We start from the raw sequence: 21,071 nt of genomic DNA, 5'->3' as shown, positions 1-21,071 counted from the left end.
GTTTGGGGACAGGGTCCTACATGTCCGGCCCTGGATTGCTGAATTACTTCAAATACCATCTGAAGAGCAAAATAGGGCTGGAAAAGAGAACCCTGTCAGCCAGAGTATATGAGCAGAGATGGAAGGAAGTGGTGAAAAAGGTGGGTGTAAGTCACCCAAACTAATCATCGAAAATAATAAAAGGCAAGCTGCTGGGCCTTATAGGCTGCCGGGTTGAAAAACCCAATCCTTCTGTTATTTTATATACGTGTTTAAGTATATGCGTGTGTATGTGTAGGGATGGATATGTGTGTGTATGTATGTATATGTATGTGTGGGTGTATATATATGTGTGTATATGTGTATGTATGTATATATATATATATATATATATAAATATACAGGGATTAGCAATTGAGTTGCTTCTCCAACATACTGAAAATTTAGAAATAGCAGTCAAAGAACTACTGATTCCAAACTACAAATTTTCTCCAAAGTGGATGGCGATATTTATGGCACACATAGAACAAAAAACCGGAGGGAAAAGCGTAAACAAGCCAAGCCTTTAGTTAATTGGATACGAATCGTTTCATGGTTAAGTGAATGGAAATTTCACTATTCCAATCTTCAGCCTCAATATTCTGATAAATTTGAAAGTGTCTCTAAAAAAATTCAGTAGTTTGGAATCAGTAGTTCTTTGACTGCTATTTCTAAATTTTCAGTATGTTGGAGAAGCAACTCAATTGCTAATCCCTGTATATTTATAATGATAAATAGTCTTACCGATAAAGGTTTTTTCATACTGAACTACTTGGCAGAATTGTTAATTATTAATTGACGATTCTCTGCCCTTATTCTTGTATATTTTATATTTGATATCTCTAAGTTAGATGGCTAAACCGTAATCCAGTTCGACACGGAACTTTTTTTCATACGGGACTATTTGTGACGCACATGGAATAGATTTCTTTGGGGTGAGGTGCCTGAACTCGCTAGCCGATGAATTCGTAAGTGCCTTTCTTATCGTTGATTTTTGGTGTCGCATGGCCAAAGATTACCGTGAATTTTTTTAGAGACACTTTCAAATTTATCAGAATATTGAGGCTGAAGATTGGAATAGTGAAATTTCCATTCACTTAACCATGAAACGATTTGTATCCAATTAACTAAAGGCTTGGCTTGTTTACGCTTTTCCCTCCGGTTTTTTGTTCTATGTGTGCCATAAATATCGCCATCCACTTTGGAGAAAATTTGTAGTTTGGAATCAGTAGTTCTTTGACTGCTATTTCTAAATTTTCAGTATGTTGGAGAAGCAACTCAATTGCTAATCCCTGTATATTTATAATGATAAATAGTCTTACCGATAAAGGTCTTTTTCATACTGAACTACTTGGCAGAATTGTTAATTATTAATTCTATTATTAATTGACGATTCTCTGCCCTTATTCTTGTATATTTTATATATATATATATATATATATATATATATATATATATGTATATGTATATATATATATATATATATATATATATATATATATATATGTATATGTATATATATATATATATATATATATATATATATATGTGTATGGATGTGTGTGTGTATACGCATATGTATGCTTGTATAATTGAAAGAGGAAAAAAAAAAAAGGCAATGAGCATATATTAAAACCATCGTCATTTTTTTAAAAAAAAGACAATCGTAATTTTTAAAAAATCATAGAACTCGCACATTTTGTTTATTTGTTTGTCCTGTATTGTACCCATCTGTGTTTTCGATCCTTCGTGATCATAATAAAAATATTCAGAGAGGCAACACACGTGTGTTCGTTTTCCTTCGTTTTATTTTTAATATAATTTCGTTAACATCTGCCTGAACTGTATGTGTACAACATTTGCCCTAACCCTTCCCTCAAAAACCAGGCCTTGTGCCTATAATAGAAAGGTTTATTAGCTACTGCCAATATGCTTCAGCCATTTTTTGACAAGGAAATAATAATTTTATCACCGCCAGAATCGTTTGAGAATCGTTTGTTTACGTAGTCAGCACTTACTGTATTCGGCTGAATGGACGTCAGTCATTGGTTGAAATTACAGAAATACGACAACTTTAACATGAAATAAGTTGCAATATAATAATTTTTCTTAAGAAGACTAAGAGAAAAAGATGTTTTATATGACACATTCTACCAGTGTCCCAAGTTTCAAAGTGTTTCGTTAAGAAAATACTGGCGCCCCCGTTTTGAACTAGATCCTTTTTTTTTTTTATAAAAGTTTAAAATATTTTTTTCTTTTTACAAACAGCATTGTTTACAGTACCATTCTTTTCCATCTATTCTGTCACCACATGTAATAAGTCCGCATGGTACTAGACAGTCGTCGCAGGTAAACTTATTTCTAATAAGTCGACGACGCGCACACCATTCCAACATTCTGTATCTTGAGCTACTGCTTAAATCACAGATTTTCCATTTTTCCTCTAAATTAATTCACGAGTGAGGATTCCGTTTTCAGCAACAATAAGATGTTGTGCAGCCGGTCTTCCACGAGGCATTTTCAATTTCTCATAAGAAACTATGATATTCAATCAGGTGTGTGATTTATATATAAACAGTTAACGTCAATCAAATCACGTGATTTATTTATAAACAAAGTAGTACGGATAATACTGGTAAGACGTTCAGTTATTTCCCTTGTATTTTATTTACATTTTTAACCTCTCGAAACTGGAAGATTACCTATATAATAACTACAATTGAGTAAAAAGCTGAGAAAGCATGTTTTCATTATCATTACAGACATGTTACTCTTTACAGTAATTAAAAAAAAGTTCACAACGCTATTGGCAATACGATAGTTTGGTACGAGCTATCTTCAACGCGGTCGCTAAGCCTGTTAGAAATAAAGTCCAAATTTCTCACAAATCACAGCATGCTGTCTTAAAATAGGATAGTCACAGTCAGAATTACAGCCATTCTATTCACTGAAGGCTGGCCTGTGGTTAAACAGCAACAGTGTTCACATGACTGAGAAATGAAAATTGGTATTGAGTGATTTGCAGGAATTGGCTGCTATTTCTACTAAGTTCAGAGTTAGAGACCCCTTCGTTTAGACGGTGAGCAATAGGTTATATTACGATGTGAGAAAAACTACAGAAATAAACTATTCTACAAACTAAAGTGTATTCAAGAGGGAATTTACCGTTTTTTAAATCGTTCACTTGCGCCATGTTTGTTTACTCGTTGCGAGGAAGTGATTTAGAGATAGAGCTAGTTATCCGTTCTGAAGCCGTACTTGACGAAATAGCAATTAAAAAAAAAATTATCAATAATAAATCTAATGAAATAATTAACATGATTTCTGGTAAATTTAACGAATACTAAATTAGTTTTAATAAGCTATATATTTTACTGCTTTTCTTCTTGTTTTTAATCGTTTGACCAATAAGTGGAGAATTGCGAACTTTTTTTCTCGGAGGAACTAGGGAATGTATAAAAATATTATGGATTACTTGAATTTCCTAAACGAAGTCGGAATGTTGTTTACTATAGTCACAGAACATCAGTGATAGCAAATAAAACACGACCATAATTTCTGTTGACCTTTATATGTCATTCCATTTTATAATGAATGTTATTTTTAATTAAATACTAGAATGCCCGTGACCTGTTGGGCCACCTGGAAAGTCTGAGTTTCTCAGTAACGGAGTTTTGTTTCATGGATTTTTTTTTTCCTTTTCCAGGTTATTTCGCATGCTTTCAACGAATGTGACATCGAAATCACGAGTAAACGGTTTCTTTCTCCAGAAAAGGAAAGATTTGGCCGCTATTTCTTGTACGCCCTGCTACCACGTAACAGGTATTTCGGGTCCTTTATCACAAATAGCTGTTACGTGGTAGCAGGGCGTGCTAGAAATAGCAGCCAAATCTTTGGTGCTGAGATACGTTGAATGCACTCCAGAAAATTTTTGTAATACTATTCCCTTTCAGAATTGTCATTTTGACTCTCAAAACTGTCATCTGGTTTTGTTCGTTAATTTCCGTAATTTTTTTTTATTTACTATTGTTTTAAAGTGAAAGGGAAAGACGTATGAACATGTATATGAAACGGACGAGTGTGTGTGTGAGAGGGAGAGAGAGAGACACTTACACATACATGAGAACACGCACGTTCATCCACTCACTCTCTTTCTCTCTCACATACACACACACATACATACAAAAAATGTATGCATATGTATTGATGTATGTACGTATACATGACAACACACCCCTTCACTCTCTTTCTCTCTCTCTCTCTCAAATAAAAAAATTAACAACTTGAAAATAATTTTAAAAAAAACATTAAAATATTGTCTGTTTAAAGACAGCTAAAATATAAATACTTACTGTACGAGCAGCTTACATTTTTGAAATCACATTCAGGTAAAAATATTTCTAAATGATTAAAATATTGTGAACGTCAAAAAGTGAATGCTTTTTTTTCTTTCTTAGAGATCGCAAGGGCCATGTGTGTATATATGTCACAGATAGCAGACGTGAGTTTGTGTTGATTGACACGCCATGACATTCATTATATGTGTGTGTATATGTGTTGACATCATGGAAGCAACGTGTTTTTTCGTCAAGAAATAACAAACAAAAATTGTGCTTACTCGTTTTCATCAATAAATAGAGGTCCTAATGTCACAAACATTTGTACTGCACTGCTGAAGGTAAGCATAAAAATAAATATGTAAAAAAAATTAAGATAAATTATACTATTTCTTTGATATTTCGGGTGCAATCAAACATCCCTAGAGTTTTAGTATTCTCTTTACTCATTTACTCTTTTACTTGTTTCAGTTATTTGACTGCAGCCATGCTGCAGCACCGCCTTTAGTCGAGCAAATCGACCTCAGGACTTATTCTTTGTAAGCCTAGTACTTATTCTATTGGTTTCTTTTGCCGAACCACTAAGTTATGGGGACGTAAACACACCAGCATCAGTTGTCAAGCGATGTTGGGGAGACAAACACAGACACACAAACATACACACACACACACACATACAGACATACATATATATATATATATATATATATATATATATATATATATATATATATATATATATACATATATGACGGGCTTCTTTCAGTTTCCGTCTACCAAATCCACTCACAAGGCTTTGGTCAGCCCGAGACTATAGTAGAAGACACTTGCCCAAGGTACCATGCAGTGGGACTGAACCCGGAACCATGTGGCTGGTAAGCAAACTACTTACCACACAGCCACTTCTGTGCCTATTATTCAGATTTCTAGGTTACTTGTTTGTTTTCCTCAAGTCGCGAATGGCATTTTCTGAGAGTCAAAACAATTGATTGCCTATGTAACAAAACAGGAAGTTGGAACAATTATTGATACTATTTATTCACCATTATACATGGCGTTAGGAAGGGCATCCAGCTGTAGAAACTCTGCCAAATCAGATTGGAGCCTGGTGTAGCCATCTGGTTTCACCAGTCCTCAGTCAAATCGTCCAACCCATGCTAGCATGGAAAGCGGACGTTAAATGATGATGATGATGATGATGTTTCATTTGCTAATAGGAATCACAGAGTTTTACATGTTACATAGACATGTAAGGAATTATCTATTAGAAATTCTTCCGACAGTGAATTAAATAATACAAATTTAATATTCGGATGAAGTGCTTAAATTTATATATATATTTACAGAGTGGAGTTTGTCTGTAGTCTTGTGTTTTAGTTTGCATTCTATGCAGCATCATGTGAAGGTGCCACTAACATATGCATCAATATTTTCTCAACAAATTATCTGAAATTAAAACTAATAATAGCTGGACCAATATATAAAACCAACCATCTGAATAACTTTTTCTAGATATTCTGCTCAAGCCATTTCTCAAGCACATCAGAAGGTTCATAAGAGATGATTTAGGTGTTTTAAACCACCTGAAAACAGTCAACAAAAGATGTTGATAGTATTATATGATATTGTGAGCCTCTATTCAAATATACTCCACAACTTAGGACTGATGCCATTAAATTGTGGTTAGATAATTACACATGTGAACTCCCCCATTGCATAAAGAAGCTGTAGCAGAGCATGATTGCTCTTGAACTTTAGCTACCTACATTGTGGCTTTTTACTTTTAGCTACCCATTTTGGTTCACCACATGACGGTCAAGTCCATTTAGCTTTACTTGGGCTGTCCGTCACTCAGCATGATCGACTAGCCTGGTGTCTGTACATCTAACTATAAAATAGGAGAATTTTGCCTGTTAATTCCTTAGGGAGGTGAGTTTTTGCTACGAGTGATTTTGGATCTTTGATGTGAGAGCAGTTTGGTTTCACTTTTGAAACACTGATACTCTTCTATACAATACATTTTGAAATTTCAAAAACCTTTGACTGTCTGTTACACACAATTTACTGTCATTGCCTTTTTTTTATATGCTTTCTTGATTTTTACTGTTGCTAGAAATAACAGCAATTTTCTAAAGACTTTATCTTGAACTGTTATTAACATTTTCAGCCATCAATATGAACTTTTGGGTATATTTTCATATTTGATGTACTGTTCATTTTTATTGGACACTATTAGCTTATGCTCTTTTCGTTTTTCATGTACATTTTTGTTAACATTTGTTGTATATTTTTTCTCCTGGCAACATTTTTTCTGGTTTTCATTTCTTACCCTCACAATTGATTCTCTGGTGAGAGAGTAGTTGTAGCAGAAGCATGATTACTCTTGAATTTTAGCTACCCATTTTAGTTCGCCATGTGATGGTCAAGTCCATTTAGCTTTACTTTGACCATCCATCCCTTAATGTGATGGACTAGCCAAGTGTCTGTATATCAGCAATAGAACGGAAGGATTTTGGCCGTTAATTCCTTAGGGAGGTGAGCTTTTGCTATGAGTGGTTTTGGATCTTTGATGTGAGAGCAGTTTGATTCCACTTTGCAGCTTCAGCTAGAACAAATGCTACTAAGCATTCTGCCTGGTGTTTTGATAACTCTGCCAGCTCACTGCTTTTAATAATCTTAATATTAATTATAATATCAAGCTTAGCATATTTTCCTGTAATGATAATGACATTTAAGTCAAGTAACATATAAGCCTATAAATTTTCTATAAAATTGATATTTCTTCCCATTTATTATTTTTTAATTCACTATTTAGAACCTCAATTTTACTTGTGATCACATTTTAAATCATCATAGATTATATTGTGCATAATTAATCTTGCCTGGGCCAATGCGTTTTACAGACAATCATTAATAAAATATACTTTAAGCACAATTCAATTAAATATTCCCTTCCAATGTATTAATACAGCATTACCCTTCTCTTTTTCTTTCAACCATAAATATGGGGGTTTTTTTTTGATGAATCATATGACTTATACATCATTTACTTTTAACTTGTTTAGTTGAACAAATTGACCCCGATACATGATTTTTTAAAAATCCTGATACTTATCTGTTAGTCTCTTTTGTGAAACCACTGGGATAGAAACAAACCAACACTGATTGTCAAATGGTGGTGGAAGACAAACACATAGATGTATAATATATATAGATGTATAATATATATATATATATATATATATATATATATATATATTTGTAAATAGTAAGAGATTACTCCAAACATTTCCCAATTTACTTTCAGGTAAATAAAGTAGGTTATTCAATAATTAATATATAAATCCAATAATATTTTCATAAGATAAGAATTTAGAGATAAGATAAGAATTTATCCTATATGCTGTGCTTGAGAAGACCCATCAAGCCAAGTGAAATCATAGTCATGGCTGATGTTGGTGTCATGTAACTGGCACCCATGCCGGTGGCATATAAAGAGCACCATTCGAGCATTGGGCCTCATGGAGGCAAAGTGGCTGAGTTCCTTTTGAGCGTTGAGCCTCACGGAGGCAAAGTGGCTGAGTTCCATTCAAGTGTTGGGCCTCATGGAGGAAATGATGGAGACCTTTGGCATTATGTCGTACTTGAGCAGAAGACCCATTAAGACAAGCAAAATCACTGTCATGGCAGATACTTGTGTCACCCAAATGGCACCCATGCCAGTGGCATGTAAAAAGCACCTATTGCACTCTCAGTGTGGTTGATGTTAGGAAGGGCATCCAGCCATAGAAAAGCATGTCAAATCAGACTGGAGTCTGGTGTAGCCTTCCAGCTTACAAGCCCTGGTCAAACCATCCAGCCCATGCCACCATGGACAATGGACGTTAAATGATGATGATGATTCTGTTAGATAATTCTAAATATATTACATTAACCATATAGGTTTCTGGGAGCATATAATATCAACAACAATAATAAGGATTATTCCAAAGTGGCATAACATTACCTTTACTTCTTTTTGTATATATATATATATTGATAGAAAAAGTAAGACAACAAAAGAAAGAAAGAGACCTCAATATTATGTAAATAGAGGAATTTATCTGTAAATATATGTGACAATTATTCGGTAGCCATGATAAAACTCCGAGTTTCGGATGTCGGGGCGGAAACTCATGCCGCCATCTCTTCAGTTATCTGGCCATTGAAAAAATGCTATGAAAATGACCGTTAAAAAAGGGAAATTACTGTGTGATTGACCGTTATTAAGACGAAAGAGCTATTAGAATGACCGCTAAGTGAGGGGAGGGAGTAAAAATGGTCGTAGTAAGCGCACCAGTCCATACATACACATGCGTGCCCGTATACCCACATACATGCGCCTATATATATATATATTATGATTGACCGTTGACTGAACACTATTCAATTTTTTTTTTTTTTTTTCTCCGTGTTTTTCTCCTTGTCTCCGTATTCTTTCTGTTGAAGAGCGTAGCTCGAAACGTCAAAGACTTTCCGTATTCCCGAGCGTCATACTAATATATACTTTTGTTATTTACACCACCTGTCCTCGTCTGTTGTTATTTTTTGTATATTCTCCCATATATATATATACTCATCCACCCTCACTTGAAATACAGGTGGTTGACTGTTATTAAGACAAAAGAGCTATTAGAATGACTGCTAAGTGAGGGGAGGGAGTGAAAGTAAGGGAGTAAAAATGTCCATAGTAATCGCACCAGTCCATACATACACATGCGTGCCCACACACCCATGTACATGCTCCTATATATATATATACTCATCCACCCTTACTTGAAACACACACATATGCCAATACTCCCTTACCTTTACTCTCTCCCCTCACTTAACGGTCATTCTAATAGCTCTTTTGTCTTAATAACGGTCAATCACACAGTAATTTCCCTTTGTTCAATGGTCATTTTCATAGCATTCTTTGATGGCCAGATAACTGAAGAGATGGCAGCATGGGTTTCTGCCCCGGCATCCGAAACTCGGAGTTTTATCATGGCTACCGAATAATTGTCACATATTATTTACAGAGATATATATATATACAGCTTTACCTACACACCCTTTCTTGTAAATGTGAGTAGCCATGTAGCTCCTGGACAAGAATCTGCTCTTGCCTCATCTCTCGTACCCTAACCCAGTGCTTCCCAACCTGTGGTCTGCAAAGGTATAACTGGGGGTCCATCAGCTTGTTAAGCTGACAGACCTTTCAATATCTTGGGGTCCGTGGGAAAACTAATTTAAATAAAAGGGGTCCTTGGTAGTGTAAAGGTTGGAAACCCGTGCTCTGACCCCTTATCTCTAAGTATAAATACAACACCCCCTATTCTGGGTTCATAACCTTACAAGCTACATGACGACTTCACTAGTGTTGGTGGCATAAAAGCATCCACTGCTCACAGTAAAGTGGTTGGCTTTAGGAAGGGCATGCAGGCATAGAAACTATGCCATAGTGAACATTGGAGCACAAAGTCTTTGAACCCACTGGATCGTATCAAATTGTCTGACCCATGCCTGCATGGACACTAAATGATGATGATGATATATATATATACATGCATATATCATCATCGTATAACGTCTGTCTTCCATGCAGGAATGGGTTGGACACTTTGACATGAGCCAGCTAAGCAGAAGGCTAACCCTGGCTACTGTGTCTGTTTTGGCAGGCTTTTTACAGCTGGATGCCTTTCTTAATACCAGTCACTCTGCAGCGTGGACTAAGTGCTTTTTACATGGCACCATCACAGGAGAGGTCAGTTTTGGCATGGTTTTTTACAGCTGGATGCCCTTCCAAATAAATGCCAACCACTTTACAGTGTGGACTGGATGCTTGTGGGTATGTATTTATATACATAAATACACCCCTACACACACACATATATATAATCCTTTTCCACTGATTACCCTTTTCTGTGCCACCATTTAGCTTTTACTTTCTCCTGAGTTTCATGTTATAGCTACTATACTTCATCTTTAATATCCCCTCATATCTGTTACCATTCTCAACATCTCTCGTATTTGTCATTGACACTTTCCACACCATTATTTGTCTCTATATCCACCACTATGTATCTATGATCTTCAAGTCTGTCACCCCCCACACCACCTCCTTCATTCTTATTTTATTACAATTTTATGATACTGCTGCTCTCCACCCTTTCTGCACTGCTACTTAATAGCTCTTTCCTGATCCACACCTAATTCTTTCACCCCACTCTATACCCCGACCATTGTTCACCATTCATTGCATTTACCTTTATCCCCTTTTCTTACACTCTTGTGATCTTACCCACCCACCCACCCTACCTGATCCTCTCTTATATTCACTTTCTTGTATCTTAAGAGTATGTACTGATAACCCATCACCACCATCTTTATCTCTCTTTCCAGCAACTCTTAACAACCATTATGTAATGCATGGTAGTCATGTATCTTCTCTACAGCAAGACATCTGTTGCTGTTCTTCAATGACACTTTAGCCTCAAGACACTTGGCTCAAAACCTCCTTCCTTTCCATTATACCCTTCTTAATCAAAGAAGCTTGTTCTGAGAGTGACAGTATCATAAGATGACCCAATACACTTTAAACAGTGGTTGATATTAGGAAAGGTATCCAGCTATAGAAACCCATGCTGAAGTAAACACTTGAGATTGAGGCAGTTTTCAGGTTTATCGGATTCTGTTGAACCATTCAACCCATGCTTTTGATGATAGAGCTTGCACAAAAGGCTTACTCAGAATGAAACAAGAACAACAACTGTATGAAAAAAGAAAAAACTTTTAATATCCACTTGATTTTTGAAAAATTTATTTGATTATGTGCAAAATAAATAATTTATCAGTTTTTTAACAGACATGTAAATTGTGTCTTTTTATGTCCCAATTTTTTAACCAGTTAGATATTATTTTCAATTCATTTTTCTCATTTCATGATAAATTAGTCTTAAATTCTAATACAATTTTTTTTACAGTAGCTCCACAAGGAGAAAATTCCAGTAGGAAAAATGGCTAACCAGCAGAAATCCAAGTGCATGATGAGATGGAGTGGGAACAAAGACAACAATAACAATATTAGGATGTTTCTTTCATTTCAGAACATTCATTTATCTTCTCTTGAAGTTTTCCTGATTTATAGAGAGCTTTTGTATCATCACAGCCACCAATACAGTCACCATTCACAAATACACGAGGAACCTGAAATAAAAGTAAATATATAAATAAACTAGTTATAATTCATAGTTTTTATTATTAGAGGAAACATATACAGTCATGTAAACAGCATGGAAGATAGACCCTGATTTAGAAAATAGTAGCTAAGGCTAGCTAACTGTAAATATTTTGTTTATGACTGTCTCAGGTAAAAAAAAAAAAAAAACAGAAGCTTAATGACAGCCTCCACCCCATGAAGTCAAGACAATGGGGACAGTGCTTATGACAGACCCCATTTGCCCCTATAATGGTCAGATTGATTTATTTCATGTTCAATGACCATCTGTAAATTGATGAAATTGAGGCGGGATGATGTTTTACAATGAAAAGATTGGATATAATGTGTATGTGTAGAGGCACAGTAGATGTAATGAGAGGAGAGACAGGTAGAGGTGGAACGCAACTATCTAGATCAAAGAAACAAAGGATATAGCAGAGGTAAAAAAGCAACAGTGGTGATGTAAGCTCAATTTTTGTTCTAAAGCATTGTGCAGCAAATTGTATTCTATGTTGCCTCACTATTTGTGAGATGAGCAGTAAAGCTCTATAAATTTATTTATCATGTTGGGTGGAATTTTGGTTTAACCCTCTAGTGTTTAGATTAATTTGTCAAATGTAATGCTTATCTGTTCACATTAATTTTGATTTATTCAGGTTCAAGTGGGGTGTCCACAATATTTGCTTGTAACTTTGTTAATTTTCTACATACAGATTTGAAATTTTGTAAATGGGTGCTTATATGCCAGTGGTTTATAGTTACGTAATTTTAGCTGATCTTTCTCATTAAATTTGACTTTCATGGGCAGATAAATTTAATTCACAGGTGTAAAAACAATAACATTATGAATAAACACTAAAATTCATATTCTTAATACATCTTAGTTGTTTGATTTGTTACTAAAATTATCCTGACAATTTTACATTTTTCAAGATGAGGTACATTAATTTGAATTAATTAAGATACAGGTGTAATCAGTACAAGATTTTATTCTTTTTCTATATTTCATTCAAACATTTTCATTGAAAATAAAATACAAAACTCTTTTACTAGCCAAATACCATTGGCTATGTACTCTTATACAATTTAATGAATTCATTTACATAATAGAATGTATCTAATAAAAAAAGCTCATTAACAGGTGAGACAAAGGTGAATACAAGTATGTAACATACTGAAAATTAATATGTATTTCTCACTTTCACATATTTATAATAAAATAATATAGTTATGACATATTTCTGTCATGAAACTGCCCAAAGCACCCTTTATACAAGGGCACTTCGCAAAAGGAACACATATACAAAGTTTCAATCTGATGCCCTTTTGCAGTTTTTCTTTTTTGCAGCTAACACAGTCTGCAAACTTTTTTTCTTCCATTTATCTTTTCGACTTTATGAAAGTCAATATTTTCTCTGTTGACATCCACTTCAGTTAATTTTGCCTTTCTCCCAGTTCTGTGCTTTCTAGAAGAAAAGCCCTAATGTAACTGAGATGTGATGTCAACCCAAAATTTCAAATGGTTGTAGTCCTTTGGTGGTGGAGGTACCTTGTAGCTTTTTACATATACAATATATGAATTAACTATAGTTAAATTAACTAAAAACCACAAAATGTACCTCCACCATTTCTTCCCTGGTCAACAAACTAGGTAATATGCCTGATATTGGTCAGATTTATCAACCTCACCCATATATTTGTTATAACAAATATTCACTAGGTTGTTCATTAGTAGACAGGAATAAAATCTGTCTTTTGTCTTTGAAAGCAGTAGCTAATAAATTTTCCTTTTGCATTTGTAAAATGTCACCACTTTTGAAAAAATTTTGTTTTCATTACATGGGGTAAACCTTTACGGGTGCCCATAACAGTACTGCATGTGTAAGTACTTACACAGGCAAGATTTTCTGCCAAAGCCACTGAAGAAAAAAAATTGGTCAAAATAGAGGAGTCGGTGCTGATGGTGAAATGGGTCAGTAAGAGACCATACAACATCATATCCCAATCCATATGGTGTGTTTCCATTATATTTTTTATCTGTGTAAACATCGAAGTTTACACAATATCCAGTGTTTGATTCACAAACTTCCCATACCTTGGTCCCCCATTTAGTGGGTATGGCAGCCATGTACTGCCAAAAATGTACTCTGCCCTTACAGCCTATCATGGCTTCATCTACATAGAGATTTTTCCCAGGTAGATACAGTTTTATAACCATTAAGGAGTAAATCAATTGCAGGTTGTACTTTGTACAGAGGATCATAGTTTGGGTCGTTTTTGCTGGGGGCATTAGCAGAATCAGTTAAATGTAAATACTGAAATATTTTCGAATACTTCGTCTTTGATATTATACTTGAGATATACGGATCACCATACCTTATATCAGGACTCCAGTAGTTCCACAGTTGAGGAAGCTGTTTAACACCAAACACCAAATTGATTGTGAAAAACGCTCTCATTTCCGCAGCATAAGTTGGCTGCCATAGTGGATCATTTCTTCCGCGAATAGAAATCATACGTTGCGCATATTTGTATGTTTCCTCTATAACATTTTCAAAAAAACTTTCTGGTAAAAATAAAAATAGGTCTAATGGTTGAGCATCAGGAGGCAAATTGTGCTTTGGACCAGTGTTTTCTGTGAAATCAGGAATAGTGATTGGTATTGTAATCTTTGACCATGATGCCATGTTTACAATATCATTTTCATCACTTTCATTTTTATCACATTCATTCTCAAAATCTTCCTTGTCTGACGAATATTCACTAATATCAATATCAAATTTGTCTGAAGACAAAATACTCTTGTTTTCATTTATATTTTCTATATCATCAAGAGTAAAACCTTCAAAGTCAGAATCGCTACTTGTGGACATCATTTCATTAAAAACTAAGGTACAGATTTCTCTTCAAACATTGAAGAAAACCATGTGGTCTAAACAATTTCACAGTATTTATACTTGAATAAAGGCAGGGAAGGCTTCATCGTACATTATCTCAAAGCTATGAAAATTCAATAACGTGATTTGTTTATTTTTTTAGTGATTTTGTAGAGAAGTCAGATACAGCAGGATTTGGCTAGTTTGAACAAATAAAGGGGAATTAATTTTGGCCGGTTTGAACACTAAAGGGTTAAGTACCCCATATAACCACTCATAACCTGTTTTATTTTTTAGAATTTTCAGAAAAGTTTTGCAAATTTGTTATCTACACATGGGAATTCATATGATTATGAAAAAAACATTAAAAAACAAAAAAATTTTTAATCCCTCCCTACTCACCATAAATCCTAAAAGTTCCACACTTTTTCAAATCAGAGCTTAAAATATGGACAATTTGAATTTTTTGCTTAAATCCCCACAATAGACCAGACTTAGGTACATCATCATTCCATTGAATGTTTTATGGAGAGAAAAATATTGAAGAACATCAATATGTGTCACAGTAACAAAGAAACCAGAAAGGTGGTTGTGAGATATGCTAAAAATAACAGCCACATCACCCATAAATCACACAAAAAAGTATTTTTCTTGCATAATCATATGAATTCCTGTGTGTAGAACACAGATTCACAAAACTTTTCTGAAAATTCTCCCAAAATAAACAAGTTATTTGAGGTACTTAAACCAGAATTCCATCCAGATTTTGTATATTACATAAAAGGCAAATGTAATCATTGTATAAACCTTTTGAAGCTTTATAGAAGTGTCCATATCGCTGTGCTGCATAAGGGAACAGGCTCAACAAGTGCACAATACTAATTTTACAGCATCGTCTTAACTCAGATGATCCCATTACCTTCACGGAGAAGAAATTCTTTTCTGAGCACATTCCTTATCAACCTTGGTATTTAAATCCAGGCAATTTGTATTATTGATTAAGGTTTTAATTAGCAAATATGTCAGTTTTTAAATGATACAGGTACATGTTTTCTGTTATTTGGTCATTTACTTAAAACCCTACACAGTGTGTTGCCCTCTTGAGGGAGATTAGTAGAGCTTGTGTATCAAGTAAGGAATTACCAACAAGTTGGTGTATATAAATCTAGCCTCTGCAAAGTTGACTTGCCCTACATACATAACAAAGACAAACTCTTCAAGTGGTGCCCCATTCACCCTTGTATGGATGTGTTGTTTTATAATGAACCAAAGCCAACCTTACCATTCATTAAATCACTAGTTTAATGTCAATTCACGAGACCTGTGTAAACCAGCATACCGAGAGCTAACCTCTCAATGTCTATAGGTACTCTCCAGAACAGCACACTTGTTTTGACCAGTCCAATAATCTTGCCTACATTCATCAATAAATATCCAGTTACTTTCAACTAATTAGTGACATAATTCCATAGATATTTGTATTACACATCCAATGCAACAAATCACCTTTCCATCCTCCACAGTGAATATATAAATATACAATAGCCATAATTCATTTTATGGAGCATCATACTTTTTACACAGATTTCATACAGAGACAGAAACCCTAGTATCAGAAATTACCCTCTCCCCACACATATAGTGTATATGTGTTATCAGTTATGATGTTACTCCAGCCTCTCACAACACTAATTACGTCACCTACAAATGATGCAGCCTCGCTTTGGTTGTTTGGCCTGCTAGGATTGCAAGCTAAATTCATGGAGCAGGTGCCCCATGAAATTCCCAGGATTAGTGGGCAAAGATATATAGATAATTATAAGGAAACATCTTTTTATGTAGATGTGTATGGAAAAAGAAATGAATAATAAAAATCTCATGAATTTACCGTTCTCTTTTGGGAAATTTCTTGCAGTACAGACATGATTTGCTCACCATCTTCTCGTCTGTTCAATTCAATAGTTTTGTAATTTACTCTAAGATTATCAAATATTGTTTTCACAGTGTTACAATGGGGGCAGTAGGTCTTGGAGAAAACCACAACACAGTTTTCATGAATAGTTTTTTCAACAAACTTAGCAAACTCCGGGCTACTCGCAATTGGTGCTTTCGTGAAAAAATTCCCCATTGTTAAGAATTAAAGATGAAGTGAAACCCTTTAAAAAAAAGAGAAAAGAGAATATTGAGTGTTTTACTGAAACTCAATGACAATTTTTATTAATAATTTTTTTACAAATTAAGAATAATAAAACAATACTGAAAATAATTTGATACTGTTGTTATTACCTCGTTTTAGGGATATCTAGGACCACATTATGCAATATATCTTTTTTTGAAGATACTAGGGTGTGATTTAAGGGAAATTTGGTGGTTATTTGTAGCAAACTGTATAACCAAGTGGAAGTTCTTTCATTGTCTCAAAATTGGTCCTGAAGTCTCATTTGCTACAACAATAATAAAGTGAAATATGCACATACAACAATAAAAGTAACAATGACAATAGCAACAACAACACTAACAAGTCTGTCTTCAGTGCTCAGACCAGAAGTTTCAATGCATAAGCATCCAAAACACAGCAAGTGAATAATTTCTACTAAAGAAAAAAACAATATTGGTCTTGCTGATATTGCTGCTAATTCTTTCCTTCTAAAGTAAGGACAAATAGATAATGAAACTCAAAAATCAAGTGTCTAAAAAATTTTAAAAAAAGCTCTAAAGCTCAGATTAATGGTAAAGGGCAATGGTTTGGTGGCATTAAATAGATTAACCTGTTAGCATTTAAACCATCCACATCTGGCCAAAATATTCTATCTGTTGTATGTTCAAACCAAATAGATCAAGCCTCTCACACCTACCCTACAATGTCAATCTTAAAATAAACAATTACATAATCAAAACCTCATAGCTATGAGATAATACACGATTAATTCAAAATAATATGAACAAATAAACATTATATTTGACAGAATAAACTGAATGTTAAAGGGTTAAGAGATAATCCTACCACTGGATAGAATTTTAAATCATTCTTAGATCTCACCCAATTTCTTTTAGAGATGTAGAATTAACTATACTGTCCATACAGATAAAATGTTTAGCAGAATGGGGTGTGGCTCTAAATGTGGTGTTAGATCAGCACTGAAGGGTTTATCTAACACACTATGATGAAGTATTTATTTTGTCTCTAACCTTCCATAACCAAACATCATCCATACACAGCCTAAATACCTCACACCAAATCTGCAATAACTCCATGAACAGAGATATTGAAAATATCTTTCAATGGGATCATACCAATTTTGTCTTCTTCAACAGTACAAACACACAATGAAGCTGTTTTAAGAAAATAATATCGAACTCCATCCCTAAACATGAACAGCATGCAACTAGAACCCTTGTAATCATTATAAATGTCGGGCCCCACCATCATAGAGGAACTCTCTCACTACTGACTGGTCTTTTTCTTTAGAGATAGACAATGCTTCCTTTCCCAACAGCTATAAATCATTTACAATGTTTATCCTTTGATGTTGATAAAATAATACACCAGGCAAGTACTAATGGTAATTTAATTGACTTACCCTCCAAATTTCTGGCACATGCCTATTGCCAGAAATGTTGTTATTGCAATTGTTATTGTTATTCTTATTATTATTAAGGCAGCAAGCTGGCAGAATCGTCAGCACACTGAGCAAAATGCTTAGCAGCATTTCGTCCATCTTTATGTTCTGAGTCCAAATTCCACCAAGGTCGACGTTGCCTTTCATCCTTTCGGGGTTGATAAAATAAGTACCAGTTGAACATTGGAGCTGATGTAATTGACTTATCCCTTCCCTCGAACTTGCTGGCCTTGTGCCAAAATTTGAAACCATAATTACTACTATTATTAAGGAGGTGAGCTGGCAGAATTATTAGCATGCCAGTAGGATTGGATTTAAACAATGGGAGGTCCAGGGCACTTCAAGTTCAGTGGAAAATTAGCAAATTTAAGTCTCAAAACCTATCTATTGCAAGCAATTGAATGTGATTAGTTACTCTTTTACTTGTTTCAGTCATTCGACTGCGGCCATACTGGAGCACCGCCTTTTAGTCGAGCAAATCAACCCCAGGACTTATTCTTTGGAAGCCTAGTACTTATTCTATCGGTCTCTTTTGCCGAACCGCTAAGTTACGGGGACATAAACACACCAGCATCGGTTGTCAAACGATGGTGGGGGGACAAACACACATACATACATATATATATATATATATATATATATATATATATATATATATATATATACACATGACGGGCTTCTTTCAGTTTCCGTCTACCAAATCCACTCACAAGGCTTTGGTGGGCCCAAGACTATAGTAGAAGACACTTGCCCAAGGTGCCACGCAGTGGGACTGAACCCGGAACCATGTGGTTGGTAAGAAAGCTACTTACCACACAGCCACTCCTGTGCCTATGTTAGCAGAGAAAGTTTAAATAAATGACTGAAAATATTGCTTTATAAATAAACTTTTCAAAATTCAAATTTCATTTTTCACACATCCACTTGCAGTGTTTGACTTTCCCTTCATTGTGAAAAGTACAATAAAGGAGGGAAGAGTGGGGTAAGATTTTCTTTTTCTTTAATGTGAGTGATGAATGTTTCAAAATATAGAATATGATAAAATGGCAGAAAATTAGGAAATGGATTAAAAAAATTTGGGGTTTAAAAAAGCTTTCCTTCATCGCTTGGCATTACATGAAAAAAAACAAAAAAAAAAAAAAATTCTGACAAAAATGGGGAAATTCCAACATATATGGGATAGCTATTGTGAAAGTCTGCTTTTCCAGTTTCCAGTAAAGAGTGGTAGGGCAGTAATATTTACTGTATTTTTGACTTTGAGAAAAAAAAAATTTTTTACAAATGTTCACTACATAGGCCAAGCAAATGACTTCTAAATGCATTAAAAACACTATAACATATTCAGAACATTATTTCAGTCCAAATTTTTGGCTTAAATCCCAGCAACAGACCATTAAATATATTTATGGAGAGAAGGATATTAAAAAACATCAATACATCAGAGTGACAAACAAATGAGGAGGGTATCAAGTGGTCGTGAGATGTGCTAAAAATAACAGCTAAATATCCCTTAAATCACACAGAAAAATTACTCTTTTTGTTTTTTCATAGTGGTATGAAAATTCCAAAAAATAAAAAAGTTATGAAGGGCTATATGGGGTGCTAGAAGCAGAATTCTACCTGGCTCTCTTCCTGAAACATATACAATTAAAGAGAAAAAATTATTGAAATTAGTCATTACTCATTTTGCCCCGACCTATACATTTTTTGAAAATTGAAAATGATCAAATTAGACATTACCGTGGGCAAAAAATTTATGTGCAGTCCAAGAGAAAAAAAGAATATTGATTGTTGAACACCAAAAATTTTCTAGATATTTTATTAACAACCTCAATTACAAATGAGTTAAAGTCGAAGAAAACTTTCTTGAAAAAAAAAAGCACCTGTTACTTGACTATTCTTTTATTCTTTTACTTGTTTCAGTCATTTGACTGTGGCCATACTGGAGCACTGCTTTTAGTTGAACAAATTGACCCAAAGACTTATTCTTTGTAAGCCTAGTACTTATCCTATCGGTCTGTTTTGCTGAACCGCTAAGTTATGGGAGCATAAACACACCAGCATCGGTTGTCAAGCAATGGTGGGGGGACGAACATAGACACACAAACACACATAGACATATATATATATATATATGTGTGTGTGTGTGTGTGTGTGATGGCTTCTTTCAGTTTCCATTTATCAAATCCACTTACAAGGGCTTTGGTCGGCCTGAGGTTATAGTAGAAGACACTTGCCCAAGGTGCCACACAGAGTGACTGAACCCAGAACCATGTGGTTGGTAAGCAAGCTACTTACCACACAGCCACTCTCAACTGCAACAACTATGGTGACCAATGTTTACTTCCAAAGATGATGCAACACTTGCAATGCAATGGTTTCAAACAAGTGGTGAGAAAATAACAAGAAATTGTTAATTACTCATTTTGTTCCAGTTATCAATTTGACCCACTCTCCTATAGTAATTTCAAGTATTTAACAAAATGATGAAAAATCCTGAGAAAAGAAAGAAAAAGATTTGATTTAATGAAAAACATGTAAACATAAATGTAAGTATTCTAAAGTTGAAAAAGTGCTTTGAGCTGTTGAGAGATGTAATTTTATAATTAAAACTAAATGCAAAATTAAAATTTTGGAACTTATTTCTTATTTGCTCTTTTGTAAAATAAAACCAGTTTTCAATGCCTCACTAAAATAACGAAGTTTACAAGAGGCAATATATGTGTGGGCCTTTAATTGCAAGTGGGCAATCCAGTTGATCACCAGGGTCGATGTAATCAATTTACCACTCCCCCTGAAACTGTAGGCCTTGTGCCAAAATTTGAAACCATTGTTATTATTATCATTATGAAGGTGGTGAGCTGGTAGAATTGTTAGCACACCAAGCGAAATGCTTAGTGGCATTTCATCCACCTTCACGTTCTGAGTTCAAATCCTGCCAAGGTTGTCTTTGCCTTTCATCCTTTCTTAGTCAACA

General features: G+C 34.6%; 2 protein-coding genes and 1 long non-coding RNA gene across 8 annotated transcripts in view; 1 reads left to right on the top strand and 2 right to left on the bottom strand.

Moving 5' to 3' along the window:
* LOC106878059 (centrosomal protein 20) overlaps positions 1-3,300 on the bottom strand; it is a 32,190-nt gene extending 28,890 nt beyond the window's left edge. Inside the window, exon 1 of the mRNA XM_014927149.3 lies at positions 3,184-3,300. Within this exon, the coding sequence (XP_014782635.1) occupies positions 3,184-3,211 (28 nt within the window). The 5' untranslated portion in view covers positions 3,212-3,300. The remainder of the gene's footprint in view (positions 1-3,183) is intronic.
* On the top strand, positions 2,244-11,245 carry LOC149134680 (uncharacterized). Of its 3 annotated transcripts, none has more exons than XR_016242616.1 (3): positions 2,244-2,653; positions 4,476-4,696; positions 10,782-11,245. It is a non-coding gene; the product is annotated as an uncharacterized LOC149134680 (long non-coding RNA). The 3 variants fall into 3 exon arrangements; XR_016242617.1 differs by lacking the exon at positions 2,244-2,653 and adding an exon at positions 2,716-3,097; XR_016242615.1 differs by lacking the exon at positions 2,244-2,653 and having other exon boundaries at positions 3,462-4,696.
* Positions 11,183-21,071, bottom strand: part of LOC106878060 (uncharacterized) — a 26,733-nt gene continuing 16,844 nt past the window's right edge. For 3 of the 4 annotated variants that reach the window (XM_014927150.3, XM_014927151.3, XM_089355234.1), the window contains exons 2-3: positions 16,363-16,630; positions 11,183-11,585 (exon numbers count right to left, since the gene is read on the bottom strand). In XM_014927150.3, the coding sequence (XP_014782636.1) occupies positions 11,463-11,585; positions 16,363-16,602 (363 nt within the window). In that variant the 5' untranslated portion in view covers positions 16,603-16,630 and the 3' untranslated portion in view covers positions 11,183-11,462. Of the gene's footprint in view, positions 11,586-16,362; positions 16,631-16,760; positions 16,919-21,071 lie in introns of all 4 variants that reach the window. The other variant, XM_014927152.3, reaches the window with a different exon arrangement.

The sequence above is a fragment of the Octopus bimaculoides genome, chromosome 7, assembly GCF_046866305.1.
Source record: "Octopus bimaculoides isolate indiv1 chromosome 7, ASM4686630v1, whole genome shotgun sequence".
In the NCBI taxonomy this organism is placed as follows: Eukaryota; Metazoa; Mollusca; class Cephalopoda; order Octopoda; family Octopodidae; genus Octopus; species Octopus bimaculoides.
The sequence above is the reverse complement of the archived record's forward strand: the minus strand, read 5'-3'. Positions and strand labels throughout refer to the sequence as shown.